This window comes from Argiope bruennichi, chromosome 9 (assembly GCF_947563725.1).
Source record: "Argiope bruennichi chromosome 9, qqArgBrue1.1, whole genome shotgun sequence".
NCBI lineage: Eukaryota > Metazoa > Arthropoda > Arachnida > Araneae > Araneidae > Argiope > Argiope bruennichi.
The window spans coordinates 72,085,371-72,101,919 of NC_079159.1; the positions used below are offsets into that span (position 1 = coordinate 72,085,371).

At 25.2% G+C, this 16,549-nt stretch overlaps 1 protein-coding gene across 1 annotated transcript; it reads right to left on the bottom strand.

Annotated features, from left to right (window-relative positions):
• Nucleotides 1-119: 119 nt before the first annotated feature.
• LOC129984232 (ERC protein 2-like) lies at nucleotides 120-16,357 on the bottom strand. Its single transcript, XM_056094064.1, has 7 exons — nucleotides 16,207-16,357; nucleotides 14,353-14,779; nucleotides 12,639-12,710; nucleotides 10,372-10,498; nucleotides 6,413-6,587; nucleotides 4,333-4,535; nucleotides 120-1,488 (listed from the first exon to the last, which is right to left on the bottom strand). Exons 2-7 carry the CDS (start codon nucleotides 14,744-14,746, stop codon nucleotides 1,341-1,343), a joined length of 1,119 nt encoding a protein of 372 aa, XP_055950039.1. The 5' UTR covers nucleotides 14,747-14,779; nucleotides 16,207-16,357; the 3' UTR covers nucleotides 120-1,340.
• Between the last annotated feature and the right edge of the window lie 192 nt (nucleotides 16,358-16,549).

The following is a 16,549-nucleotide window of genomic DNA, read 5'->3' on the forward strand; positions in this document are numbered from 1 at the left end:
GAAAAACCTAATTTAAATGTAAAGTAATATATGTATATATTAATTTTTATTTCACTTATTTTTTAAACCTTTTTTTTAAATTATTAAAATAATGTTTTAATTAAAGTATTACACACTTTGTTGAATATAAACAAATACATAAATAAAATGTTTTTAAATTTTTAAATTTTAGGCATGTCCTTTTTGTTATAATTACAATTATTACAGTTGAAAGAAAGATATTTAGACATATTTAAATGAATTTCTTGAAAAAGTGATCATACCATTTGGCCAGACATTTTATTCATTGCATGATTATTGCTATAGAAATTTTTCTAACATCTAATAAAGATATTAAAGAAATATCAGAAATAATTTTAATTTATTAATAAATAAAAAAAAATGTTAAAAGCAATACATTTTAATATGCAGTTAGTAACATCTTCCAATCTATTAAAAATATTTTTCTATGAATTAGTAACAAAATAAAACTTTGCATTCAAAACAATTATCTGTACTTTATAAAGCTCACAAGCACATTTCTTACATAGTATGATTAACAAAAAGATACCTGGAGAAATAATTTTTTAATAACTTGTGTTATTTGTTACTATGTGCAATGTTTCAACTCAGTTACATTTAAACACAAAAATAATTTATGAAAGGTAAAATTTGTAATTTCAAGCAAATGCAGACTGGTTAAGAATAGTTCAAGTATAGAACACTTCATGATTCAGCAAAAATGCATGCAGTATAATTTGCATTTTATAATACTGGAATATTTTTATCTAATCTTTAGACAAATATAAAATACTAACTTCAGCACAGAATAGTGAAAATGCAATACATGGACAGAAAAAAAAATCAGATCATGACAATTCAAATAAAAAAAATATATCACACTAAAAATAGAAGTTATATATGGAATAAGAATTTGTTTTTATTATGAGACAGACAAAAAATAACTTTTTTTTAAAACAAAGTCATGGAATGTAATAAAGAAGTTCATTAAAATTATTCTCAGAACTTAATAACTTAATTCCTTTTATATAAGCATACAAATAATCCAAAAAGAAATTAATGATAATCAAGTTACTGAAGACTGTAAAGATTGAACATTTTAATGTTTTAAATATGACCAACAGAAAAATGAATAAATTGTATAAAATATTTCATAGCTGGACCATATTTTATAATAAAACAAAAGACAATAATTTTTAAAAAAACCTAAATGAGGTATTCAAAAATATGAAACTTTTCCTATAAATGCAACCTATGATAGAGTTCATAAGATTTAAAGATCAAAATTCTGCCATAAACAAGCCATTAAGCATTTAAATATATATTCCTATGGTATTTATTTATCCATTCGTAACTTGGTCAGCAATTTTAGGTGGGCGAGGACCCCTTGATTTTCTAGGCTTGTCTAATCTGTGATCAACAACAGGAACTAAAGGCTTCAAAGCAGGCAAAGTATTTGTGCTCCTTTGGCGATACTGAATTTCATACCTATGGTACATAAATATTAATTAAAAATGATTTAAATGTTTAAATTTCTTGTTCTCTTTTAATCCCTTACTCCCACAGACAAATTCAAAAATTTTTGAAATACACTGACATATAAACACTTGTATATTATTTATTTTAAATGTAAAATACAAATAAATTTATGTTTCATAACAATATACCTTACAACAAAATATATGTATATAATACAAGTTTCATTTAGGATTTTTTTTTCTTCATTTATCATGAAATACATTTTATTTGCAATAACAAATGTTTTACTTTCATTTAAACTGAATAAGGAGTTAAGTCTGAATTACAAAAAAGGTGGGGTAAAAATACATTCAATAATCAAAAATCGAATTTTGAATACCGCAAAAAAATAGAAAAAAAATCAAATCATTAAAAAAAATTATTTTTGGAATTTTAATGATTTACAGATTTATGGAATTGAAAATTAGAGATATGAAGATTGATGAAACCAACATTATGAAAAACTGCACTTTTATTTTTCTTAACAAAATGTAAAAAGAGAAAATCTGTACAATAAAGCAAGCAAGCTAGTTTTTTATCAAAAAATATTCTTAAAATTTTGGATAGTTATGAATATTTAATAAATCAAAGCAAAAGGGTGCACTTTTAATCATGTGAAGTGACTAAAAGCAGTAATTTAAAAAAAATATCACTGTATGTATTATAATGATATTACATAAATATTCTTCATGATATTATAATTAAAAATTATTTAATTGCTTCAGTTTGTAAGATAAATATCAATGGCTAAAATTAGATTTCCCCTCAATTCACATTAACTCTAAATTGGGCAGATACACATACGTGAAAAAAAATTTTTCATTGTTAAATAAATTAACAAAATAATTTATACATTCAATTTACTTTAAATAGAAAATCTTTTAACTAAGATTGCTTATTTCAACAATTATATATTTTTTAATTATTTAATTTAAATTAAAAACAATTTATTATTTTTGATATACAGGGTGGATATAATTAAAATTCCACTTTCAATTGGTCATAAAAGGAAATCTACTGGGTCTAATGTTATCAAATTTGACAACAGTTTAAAGAAAGTCATAAAAATTTCTTCTCCACGAAAAAAAAAAAAAAAAAAAAAAAAGAATTCAAAATCTCACCACCAAGGGAGTAAATGACATTATATGCAATATTGTTATGCAAAATAGGACATGAAGACATCTGTTTAAAATGTGTTTAATCGTTTCTGAAATGTGTTATAAAGCATGTTCAATGTGACATCTGCCATTTTCTGAAAGTAAGGTAAATCGCATTATTGCATTCTCACCAGTAACTCTTAGCTTATCAGGAGGAATGTTATGCACATGTCAGTGCATTGAATCTTTCAGTTCTGCCAAATTGTTTATATTATCATCATAAACAATACTTTTGAGAGAGCACACTTTGAACATGCTTTGTAACGTGTTTCAGAAACGATTAAGCACATTTTAAACTGATGCTTAACAATATTGATATTGTGCCATTTCACCCTAGTGGAGATTTTTTAAACTTTCTGTTTTTTGGCAGAAAAGAAATTCCCATGACCTCCTTTAAATTATTAGCAAGTTTCATAACATTTGGTCCAGTAGCTTTACTTTTATGACCATTTCAAAATGGAATTTTAATTATAACTACCCTGTATTTGTGTATTTATTCATATGCATCTGTATAACCATGGTTGAAAGTTTTTTAAATTGTGCAGTATAGGATAAAATATTAAGAGTTTAGAAGAAGAAATTCTCCTACACTACCTTATTTCAACCAGTCATTATTTCATGTGCTGCACAAAAAAAAATATTATGATTAGAATGTCTTGGTGATATCAATTTCTGAATTAAAACAAAAAAAAAGGCCTAAAAATCAAGAGTGTAAAACATTTTAACATGGTGCAAAGTTTTAACCAGAAAAAAATCGTTACTTATGCACTTTTTAAATACACTGATAAATTAAAAATAAAATATTTTATTTATTTATTTTTCATTCAAAACTTTATGAAATCATAGGGGAAATGTTCATTTCTCTCACAGATTTGAACAGTTCAGTAGGTAAAAAATACAGAGTTTTTTTAAAAGGTTCTCTGACAGAAACATTTTTAAAAAAGAAGAAAATTGTTAAAAAGTTGACAAAGGCTAATTTTCAAATGATAAACTTATTTATTGATAAAAACTTATTAATTTAATAAAATTAAAATTTTAGAATTATACAACAATGAACAAAAAATTTATTAAAGACAAAATTTAAATATTATTAAGGAAAACATAAGAACATTCATATGTGTCAACATATAAGCAGGATCTAAAAAGTCTTCCAGTCAGATTGAGGAAAAATAACAGGAAATTATGCAATTTACTATCATTTTTTGAAACATCTCTACAAGAATTGTTAATCAAACAAAGTAATCATCAAAACTAGGAACATTAATGCATAGAAAGGAAAAATGAAAAATATGCATCGATATAAATACCTTTTTATATGTTGTACATATAATCATTTTTGAATAAATTATTAGTGCAATTAATTAGACAAAATATATATTTAAAGAAAAAAAAATTAGAAAGCATGGGTAAATGTAATAAGAGTTTTCAAAAATAAAAATAAAAAAAATGAAAATTAAAAGTTTATTAAATATTTATTAGATAATAAATCCTTAATACACATCCAAAAAAAATGGGTAAAAAAACTATGTACAAATTTGCAAGAAACTACTAGTCCCTTTTAACAAATAAAAAAAGTTCCATTTTTTCCCCTTTAAGTATCATTTTAATATAAGTAGAATTAAAAATATTTTAAACATAATATAAAATGAAAACTTACTGAGGATGTGAAAAATTTTGCTGATTACGAAGAGGTAATCTTGGAAGCCTAGGTTGTTCTTGGTGTTGCTGAGAAGATTTCTGCTGCTGATTACGATGGTGGTGGTGACGATGATGATGATGTTGATATCCATTACTATTTCTTGCATAATTATCAGACCAATCATTTCTTCCTTCTTCATTACGATGTCGTCGATCATCACGCTAAAATACATTAATGTAATTAATCATAAAATTTTCCCTTGAAAACATTATCATGTCGAGCATCAAATTAAGCTGATTATTATTTTTTAACAAAGATTTCTGTAATTAAACTCAAAGATGCAGAAAAGTTTTTTTCACAACAGGCACTTCTATTTACAATGTGCCACTTCTATTTACAATGTGCAGGTACATATTCTTCAAAATACATAAAAGCATTACAATTGTATACTTTTTAAAAAATGCAATGCACAAAAATAAAATTTCACAGTCAATTTTTTAAAAATCTTCTAAATGATTTCAATTTTCTTACATAAAAATAGATTTTTTTAATTAGATGATTTCTAATAAAATATATTTTTAATTCTTCTTCAAATTTATTAGAAATTAATTAGAAAATTAAAAATTAAAACAAAAAAATCATTCAGAAATTTAAAAAATTATGAATTATTTAGCAACAAATGAATATATGTCTCTTAAAAATGTATTATTCAAGTTAATCTATTATTTTATTAGCTTTAAAGACAGTTAAATAATATTTATGAAAATAAAATTTAAATTTTTTGGGATTTTTGGAAATTATATTTTCATCCATTAGTTATATATATATTTATGAAGTAGAATGTCAAATGAATTCATAAATAATAATTTCTTACATAAAATTTGAGAGAATAAAGAAAATAATTTTAAACAAGGACAAATACCAAACTAGCAAATTTCTTATGTAGGGATCTTCTAAATATCTCTGGTTTTGTCATAAGATATAGGTAATATAATCATCATAACTAGATGGACAAACCGAATTGTATGAAAACATTGAAATTGACAAACAAAATGAATGAATAAATAAATGGAATATTTGACAATAATTAGAAGTAAATAAATTTAATAAAGCCTATTCCATAAGCCATAAATCTCAATCTATTCAAATATAATTTTAAAAAATGAAAAATTATTTAATACAAAATTAATAAATACTGGAAAGTAAAATTGAAATTAGAAAAAAATTAAAAAAAATAATTATGCATTAAAAAATATGGAAAAATTTTAACTGATTTGAACAGAATTAAAAATAATGAAATGTTGCACATCATTTTATAAAAATGTAGTCTAAAAAAAACCAGGTATTAAACAATAGCCTTTCTTTCTTAATAATTAATTTTAATAATAAATTATATTCAAATCCATAATTTTTTTTACTAATATAATTATGTTAAATATAATAAAATAGCAAATTCATTAATTATGAAGAATTTTTTGAAGCACGACTAATTTTAAATTTAATTATATGTTCTAATTTTTATTTGCATTAAATTATTAGTATTTAAATTATTGGATATTAATGCAATAACTTTTTTTCTTTATAATGTAAATTCTGTCATCAAAAAAATTTAAAAAAATAGTTTTTTATTAAGTTTTTACAATTGAAATTTAATATTTTAATTTAATTAATTTTAATTTTAAAATTTTTAATAATAAATTATTATTATTATTATAATTTTTAATAATAAGAATAAATTTAATTTTTTTATTATTTTAATTTTGATTTAATTTCATTTTAATTTACATAACCCTTTTTTTTTATTTATGTATAGAAAATGATACAGATTTAATAAATTATAAATGTATTACAAATTATATCATCAATATCTAACTATGATACTTATTATTAGATTATATAAAAGCTGACTTAAATTTACTAAAAAATTAAATTAATTATAACAAAAAATGATAATATTTAAATCAAATTTATATATGACTAAGAAAATTCATAGTTTTTAATTCAAATATTAAAATTAATTTAAAATTATTAAATATATAATATTGAAAATGAAATCTATATCAAATGTATTGAATTCTTAAAAAATTTTTAACAATACCCTTCCACTTCGATGGTTAGTTGCTCTTTGTATCTGACGTAAAGTTTCAGAATATTCATCCATTTGAGGAGAAGGGCCACAAGGAGAATGTCCTGGTTGCTCATCATCAATGGCAGAATCAGATGGAGTACGCGTATAAACTTTCTTTCGTGATGAATGTTTGCTATACTGTTCCCTGAAAAAACATACATTAATTAATACACCTCAGAAAATATTTTGAAATAAAAACACTTTTTTGAAGTTTAGTAATGCATATGTTCTGGATTCCATATTTCTAGCTGTGGTTATAGAATACGCAAACAAGAAGTGTATGAGCAAGTTTAAACAAAATTTTTCACACCAGATGCAATCAGCTTAAAATGTAATGCACTGAAATAAATTCTTCAAAAAGGCTATCATTAAGAAATGCCGATATGATTCACTGCAAAACTACATTTGGCTAATGCAATATAAAAAATAAAAAAAAATTCAACAGTTAGTGAGCCCATATTAAACAACTAAAAAACAATTTCCTGAAAATATTAATTAATCAGGAAATTGTTATTTTATTCAAGCAGAAGCTGTATTAAATGGGCCACATAAAGTAATCAATTATTCTCAACATTCAAAATAATTTATTACAAATTTTTCATAATTAATAGTATTAAAAAAGATAGGTAAAATTACCTCATAATTAAGGTGACCATTCGTACTGATTTTACCAGTACAGTACTGGTTTTCAGGGCATAAGTCCTGGTTAGTCATTAAACAAAACCAGTACACGAAAAGTACTAGTTTTAGATTAGAAAACATTAAAACAAAGAAAAGTAATAAAATAAAAATAATAAAATTAGAACTGGCAACCCTGATAATTCCATGTGATATCGTCAGGTGTCGCATGAGCAGGACCGCCACGACGTCATACAAGCCAGTGGTGGTCTGATGTACTAACTACTGTGATGTACCTACCTTATTATTATCATGGCGGCAAAACGACGAAAGTGAATATTTAATGATGATTTAAAATTAAAATATACATTTATTAAAGAAAGTAATAATATTGATCCTAGTGAAGTATATTGTGAAAAATGTAGAAGCATGTTTTCTATTGCAAATAGTGGAAAAACCGACATTGAAAACCACATAAAAACAGTTAAACACAAACGAGCAGTGTCAGCAGCAATTGCAAGTTCGAGTATGACATCATATTTTAAGAAAACAGAATTTGAAACTGCCGAGAAGAAAATAGCTGCAGCTGAAGGTTTGTGGGCATATCATACAGTTATGCATAATCAATCTTTTCGATCAATGGACTGTACCTGTAAACTTATTAAGGCATATTTCGATGCTAAATTCACATGCTCAAGTACCAAATGTGAAGCTATAATCACTGATGTACTTGTCCCTCATGCAAATCAAATATTGGATGAAGATTTGAGAAACGTAAGTTTTATATCAGTGTATTCAGACGCCTCAAATCACAAAGAAATTAAACTTATTCCTTTACTTGTCAGATATTTTTCATACAAGAATGGAATACAGGTAAAAATTATTGAAGTAAAGGATTTGCCAGGAGAAACGTCTGACATAGTTACCGAATATATTGTAGAGGTCTTAAAAAAACAAAATTTAGAAAGCAAGATATCAGGGTTTTGTGCCGACAACACCAACACTAACTTTGGAGGCATGCGAAGAGCAGGGAAAAATAATATTTTTACCAAGCTAACAGCTACTTTGGACGGATGGGAGCTTGTGGGAATTGGTTGCTCAGCGCATATTTTAAACAATTCTATACAAACCGCGGCGGACTGCCTTCCAATTGATATACAAACTTTAATTACCAAGATTTACTCTTACTTTTACATTTATACTGTGCGTGTCAGTGAATTAAAAGAATTTTATAATTTTGTAGACATAGAATATTAAAAACTTTTGGGTTACAGTGCTACGCGGTGGTTAGCGTTACGACCAGCTTTTGAGTGCGTGTTGGAAATATTTCCTGCATTAAAATCGTATTTTGCGTCTAATGAAAAAACTCCGACAATTATTAAAAATTATTTTGAGAATCCTGAAACCGAATCTTGGCTTTTCTTTCTCCATAATGTGTCGTCAATGTTTCATAACACGGTTTTAAAGATAGAAGGACAGGATATTTCTATGTTGGAAACAAATATCATTTATAAGGACCTTAAAACCAAAATTGCTGACAGGATAGCAAGTGTGTTTCTGCCCCTGCAAGTTCGACAAAATTTAAAAAGGCTAGAAGAAGATGGCTTAGTTAAATCGAATATTTTCAAAGAAAAAGTGGTGGAATTTTACAGCACATGTTTTCAGTATCTGGAAGAATGGGAAGGCCATTTTGAGGGAATCGAGAAGTTTAATTGGATTACATTAAATATGAAACCTACGCATCAAATGGTTCAAGTATGCAGTGACTATTTAATTCAACATTATCCGGAAATAAATTTAATTGAGCTCTTAGATGAAATCTGTTTCATTCAGAGCTACACCACAGATGAGAAACTTGGGCATTGGAAACAAAATTGTGTTTCGGTATCAGATAGGTGGATTGAAATTTTTAAAGCCTTTAAAGAAAATGATGTGTCCAATAATATTGGCAAATTGGTAGAGTAATGCCTCTGTATGCCAGGAACTAATGCACCAACCGAACGGGTTTTTTCTTTATTAAACAACATCTGGACTAGCGAGAAAACCCAATTGAAAGTGGAAACTTTGAAATCTTTCAAAGTTTAACAAACATTTCAATAGACTGCATATGGAAAATTCTTTGCCAAATTTAGTGATACTCTGCTCCCCATTTAACATGAAAATGCTTAAAATAATCTGATTTTTAACTAGATGCATTATATTTCAAAGCTGTTATTCCTGGTCCTTTTTGAAAGTTTTGAAATGCTACAATTTTGAAAATATCTAGAAAATTGAAGAGAAAAGCAAAATTTAGAATTGTAGCAATTGGTTTAGAAGCAGAGTCAATACTGTAATTGTCATGAGACAAGAAAATCAGCAAAACAGAACACATATCGTATTTCTGAAGGATCAAAATAATTCTATATATCTATGCACATAAAGATAGCTTTTCAGATATAAATCTTTAAACAAATCTTTGTATATTTATGAAGGAGATTTTTCAAATCTTGTATATTTATGAAGGGATTACACCCAACCTGTCAAAACTCTGAGGCAATTGAATGACCACCATCACAACAGCTCAGATTCAGGAACTAAGATTGAGTCCTAATGACCATCAGCAGCCATGGTACAATCCCTTCTGCAAAGATGCATCCCAACTATGCCTAACAGGGAAGCAAAAAATAATTACTGAGCTGGAAGCTTTTCATCCTTATCTCAGGTGAACCCTGGTTAGGGCAAATATTAGTATAAGAGTAAGTACATGCAAAAATATATCATATACTTCTCATAAAAAAGCAAAGCAAATTTGATGATTTCTTTACCTAATTCAAAAGCTGCTGAAGAATTGTTCTTAAATCATTATTAGTAAATCATCATTTCTTTTAAAACCTAACACAGTATTGGCTGAAAACAGAAAACTACAATTTGCAATGATAAAGTATATTAGAAATTTTACAAAAGATTAAACAATTGCTACTCTCATTTTAAATATTAGTACATAAAATATTCAAAATTGATGGACAATTTGGAATTGGAAACATTTTAAAAATTTCTAAACTAAATATGATGAATAGATAATGCATCATCCTGTAAAAGATAAATATCACAACTTGAAGGGCTCACCATGTAACTGAAAATAAATATTATCTTTGTAAAAATATTTATCTTTTATAATTTTTTTTAAATAAATTATAAATTTAATTCTTTAGTCATTAAGTTTTAAATATATCAAAATTTACACAAATGAAAAAATAAACCTTAACACAGTAAAATTATGTGTATCTATATAATCTTTAAGTTTGCTTAATAATCTTTAAAAAAATGAATACCTTTTTAATTCTTGTAATTGACTGGATAAAGAAGAATTAGCTTTCATTGCATCTTTAAGTGCACCACGTAATTTCCTAATTTCTTTTTCCAGTTTTTCAATTTTATCCTGCTTTTCATCAGGAGAATCTAAAAAAAAGGGGGGCAATTGATATTATAGAACTATTAATATATATATATATATATATATATATATATTAGATAACAAATAGAAATTTTGCAGTTTTAGCTGCAAATATTTTAAGAAACATGATTTCCTTTATAATTTTTCATATAGTATATAGTGGTAGTTTAATGATTAGGTAATAAAATGCAACTAAACATGTATAAATTACCATACACTATATCTCAGAACTAAACCTGAGAAACAGTAGAGTGCTTTTCAGCAATCTTTCTTGCATTATCTTTCGAACATGATAACCAAAGTAATTTTAATTCTCTTTGAATTAGCAAGTAATATGTAGTAGAGAGGTGAAAATCTTTGCCATGTTTATAAAAAGGCTATCCAACTCAAAGGAAGTAAAAATAGAGGTGAAGGGGGATTTTCATTAGTTCTTTACTATTACTATTCAATAGTCCTATAAAAAAGTATTCAAATCAAACAAATTATTATTTCATCATAATGAATACCTTTTATATTCAAAAAATTTTTAGATAACTTCAACTGCTTAGAAATTAGAAGCTAAAATGAGATTTTCAATGACTAAGAGAAAACAAAATTTCATCAATCCCCATCAATTATACCTATAGTTTTTATAATGGTTATTGGTTAACATTGAGAATGAATGAATGGTTAACAATGAGAATGAAAATGGGAATCAGTTGTAATGAGAGTATTTAACAAAATATCACAAACCTATGTAAAAAATAATTAGAGTAAGCAGCTGAAAACCACTTTTAATCCTTTTTCTAAGTAATAACAGCTTTCAAAAATTTTTCTGCAAAAAATAGATAATGATGGAACAATAATTCATATAGTTTGAATCATCTTTTTATCTTCAAGAGTAATGGAGAAATGAAAATTTCTCTTTCCGATCATTTTCATTCCCTTTTAAGAAATCAGTCATCTTCAGACTATGCCTGGATTTTTACCCTCCCAGCAATGTATTACTCATTAATCCAAATCAAATGAAAATTAGTTAATATATTCAAAATAATAACATGAGACAAATTGCTGAAACTTTTCTATGAAAAGATAAATTAAACCTGAAATCCAAAATCATTAGATGAATCAAAAGAGAATCTCTCCACAATTTGGAAACTTTTAAATATCACTAAATTTCCAAATGAACATTCATTTAAACATTGTTTCCTTCTTTAGTCTTATCCATAAAGGTGGTATGAATTCATTAATTATTATGCATGTTCCTCCTTAAAAAAGGAATTAAACATCAATAATAGAAAATTATTTTAATGTGATAATCACATAATATCAAACTAATAAAAAAATAGTTAAAAGAGAAATAAATAGCTGAATGGTCCTTTATATATATATATTGACAGTGAAATATTTTAGTAAAAAATACTAATATTTTGATAGCATAGATTGATAGTAAAATATTTTGTAAATACAAAAGCAGTTTATACTTATATAACTTCATATTGTTCATTAAAACTTCATATTAATGTCATGTAAAAAACACAATTGAAAAATTGAAAGCTATTTAAGAAACTTCAAAAATATGTTTTACTGCTTAAAGAATCTAATCATACTACAAAGAAACATTGGGTTTGTTTTCCTTGTTTAAAGCTTAAAAAATAATGTTCCAGAATAGTGTGATTTCCCCCCTTTTTTAATTTCATTCTGAAAATTTAGAACATTAATTCTTTTAAAATAAAAGTAAGGTTTTTTTTTTTTTTTAATCACAAATGAAAAACTTCATAGCTTTTACAGAAGTACTTATAGTTTATTTTAAAAAAAATTCTTAGTATTTAAAAGTTTTATTGCAGGAAACTCTTTTACAATTAATGAAGAACAGAAATAAAAAATATGCAAAGAGACAAAGAACAATTTTATACTGTTTAAAAATATATATTAAATTAAATACAAAAAATTTAATTTACCAATAACAAAACTTTTGAAATAAAATAAATGAAAAAGAAAAAATGTATGAATATAAAACAAATAGAATATATGGGGAAAATAATGAATAAAGAAAGCAATTACATTTATTTATGATCAAATATGAAATTATTAATTTCCTTTTAGGAATTAATTTGTGTAATAGTTAATACATTAATTTGAAGTAAATAGATAAATTAATCTCACCCCTATCATCACGCTCCTCTGATATGTCCTTTGGCAATGGTGGAACACCAGTGACAAGCTCAAACAAAAGTTCTAGGGGGGAAAAGCAAAATTTAAAACCATAAAAAGTGAAAATAATTTCTAAATTAATTATAAAATTCAATTTCTTCATCAGCATCAGTAATTTGCCTATGCTTATACAGTAAGATTAAAATCAAAATAAAATATTTAAATAACAAAACTGAAATATAACCAATTTTCAACAAAGAATAGCATCCTATTTGAAAGCTCAAGAAGGCTATTAGAGAAGGATTTGTAAATCCAGAATTCTATCAGATGAAAAGGATGGACAAAGAATAAGAATGACAAATTTTCCTATGACGGATTTTGGATCATACTTATGGGGGAATTTGATCTTAAAAGATTTAATAGGCACTAGTTCTCCATACATGGCAGAAGCTTGGAAGAAACAAGTCTCAAACCTATGAAATCTAGTTTCTGGATCATATTATAATGGTTTCAATTTTGTATACAGAATAAGAAATAGAAATAAAAATTGATTTTTAGTTAAATGCAAAAAATTTAATAATTAAATTCAATGCAAAAAAAATTAATAATTAAATTTTCATACAAAATAAGAAATATAAATAAAAACTGAATTTTAATTAAATGTAAAAATAATTTAAATAATATAGTTAATTTTACAAAAATATGCAATTTTAAACTAATTAAAATATATGGTAGTGATATTTTTTAATCAAAATGTTTAATTCTTTTATTGCCCTTAAAAATAAAATTAGCATTCTTTATATCGCTAGTAATAATCTTCTAGTAAATAGCAGATCATGGTTCATAAGCTTTATTACATTTATCTAATGAATGTAATTTATCATTAAAGTTTCATAACAATCCAAATAACATGTTTTCATGTTATTTTTTCAGTCACCTTTAAACAATAATTAAAACCTGGGCACCAGTATTTCAATTTCCCATCAGAATCTTCCAAAACAATATTGTTGTAAAAATTCTAAACCTATAAATTGTTCAATAGATATGTCATGAATTTTATTCATAATTTCAATCTTCCAACAAGATTCTGACATTTATAATCATTTATTAAATTAAAAATATAAACATGAAAACATGATATATAATGAAATTGAATAAACAATTGATAAATGAATTTAATTAAACAAGAATTAAAATTTTAAAAAAAAATCAAAAATGAATATTTTTATAAGTTTTGGTTTAAATCAAGATAAATTTATTGAAAAAAGTGAAATTCAATTCAATAATCTAGAATAATTTATTATCAACTATTCTAGTCTCGTGACATCTTAAAAATGTTCTTAATCTCAAACAGTAAGAATGCATACTATTCATGGAAATATACCACAATAGATTCATAGATTTTAAAAAAAGTTCTGCAGTTCATATTTTTGTAAATTAATCCATAAAATTTTAAGTGTCAACACATGTATATTATATTTTTAGGTGAATCAGATATAGCATTTTCAAGTTATGCTGATATTAGCAAAAGGAAATAAAATAAGAAAAGAATTCTGTTTTAAATTGTAATGTTTTGTTTCATGCATTATCAACATAAAAAATATATATATTGAATTATGTAATATTGAAGTTAATAATAAAAGTTAATTATTCCCCTTTCTAGACAAGATTTATGTTTTTAATTTATAATGAAAGAAATAATTAAGAAAGGAAAAATGTTTATCACCTCTATTCTTTTGTTTTAAATCAGCAATTTCTTCATGTAATCCTTTGAGCATAAATGCATGATTTTCTCGAACAAAGGCTAAATTCTTCTCCAGTTGTTGAATCTTTTGGAAAGGATCAATATCACCATTTTGTTTTTCAACCATCACAGATGTTGAGGTCATATTACCAGCACCAGTAGCTGTAGTGACCTTACTGCTAGCCATAATTGATGGAGGCAATGGCAAACGATTTAGTCTATCTTGCCGAAAAGGCTGGAGAGGAAGACGTTCTGGTATGGAGAAACGACACCACTGGTTGATGTGAGGATGTGGAGGTGCTGCTATGGAGGCAAAGGGAAATGCTTGACCAGGACGAGACACCTGGATTTCAGCCTTTCCTTCAGAATGACTCATTATAAATCATGACGATCCAAAATTTTAGGCAATCTAAATAAGAAAATTAAAATATATACATATATAAAGTAAATGGTAAAAAAGACATTCAAACCTTCTGTTATATGCAGTTCTTCCCTTTTTGTAACTTTTATTAGCTTTTTTTATCATCAAAATCCTAAATGAGACTTCAAATATATAGATTTAAATATAAATTTTAAGAATAAAAATTCATGCATTTTTATTGAAGGCAGCCTAGTGCAGGAAAGAAAATATTTTACCTAAGTTGATATAATCTTATTTTAGCTGGGATAAATTCCAAAATTTTGTACATAATTTGAGAGCCTAGATCAAAATTGGATTACAATACAAATCCTTCTTTCAAAAGAAATTATTTAAAAGAACAAATGTGAATAAAATCAAAAACAGCCATTCAGTGCTGAAAGCATTAAATTGCTCAAATACTCTTTTAAAGTGTCATCAATCTCTTAGGAGAACAAATATCAAATTATTAATAACAGCAAAACTACTGAATATGTCTAAATCCCTTATTATACAGAAATAATGGAAAACGAATTTTTTAAGTCCCTCCTCAAAACGCATAAATTTTTTGTATTCTAAATTATGTTTTCTAAGATTTGATTAAATGTTTTAAAAAAATCTAAATTAAAAAAATTGGAAAAATGGCTTGAAAATTTTGAAACACTCTTTTAAATCTACATAATTAGCAAAGAACTGCAACATTGACTGAATCCATGAATCCACAAATTCACTGACCACAAACCTCATTTTTAGATAAAACTGTATCCAACTAAAAGATAAATTATACACATTTCAATTACCTCTAACTCCTATACATATAATGTAGAAAAATTCTGGATTACATTTGTTTCTTTGCACATGGAGTATATAGTAAGTAAAAGTAGTAGAAATTGTGTCAAACTGAGTAGTTAAACATGTCATTTAGCTTTTAAGTTAATAAAATCATAAAATATTATAGCGTTTAATTAAATATAGAGCTTTTTTTAAAAAATAAATATAAAAAGTTATTTTAATAATTTTAGTGTCATGATGAAAAATGACAATAAAGAAAAATTTGTATTTCTTTTCTCTGTTTTCCTTTAAAACATCAAAAAAATAAAATAAAAGTCTGAAAATAATAAAAACTTTATAAGAACGTATATAACAATCATATAACGCAATTCAAAAAAAAGAGAGAAAAAGAAAAACTGTGAATTTCTATACCGACTTCCGCCTTTGGGCGGTATTGATTTTTTTTCCATCAAATCAAAATTTACTGCATTTGACATTTTTCAAAGCAATTAAATAATTTTAAACTAACTATAAATCAAAGTAAATCGTTTTAACACAAGAACAAAATGTAAAGAGACTTATGTTTCTAAATATGATGTCTTTATAATTTAAAATTAATAATGAAAATCGAGAAGTCATCATGTAGGTGCGAATTTTAAATAGCCTACCTAACAATGATTACATCTGCAACCAATTGAATCAAAATTTATTTTCTGATTCAAAGGATAAATAATCATAATAATTGCCGGTATCTGATTCAAACTTTCGGTATTTCCCAAGTCATCAGTGCACAGCAGACAAAATGAAAAGTAGCGAAAAAGGAAGAAATGTGTACGAGTTGAGTTTAGTGAGTCAATAACTGCTACATCATGATATATTTGAAGGCCAGATCTCTGCTAATTTTTAAATGATTTCTGAAATTAAAGATATTTAGTGATGCTTTAAATAATACAATAAGAAAACTATACATAATTAATTTTAAACAATTCATTAATATTAAATGCATAGGCT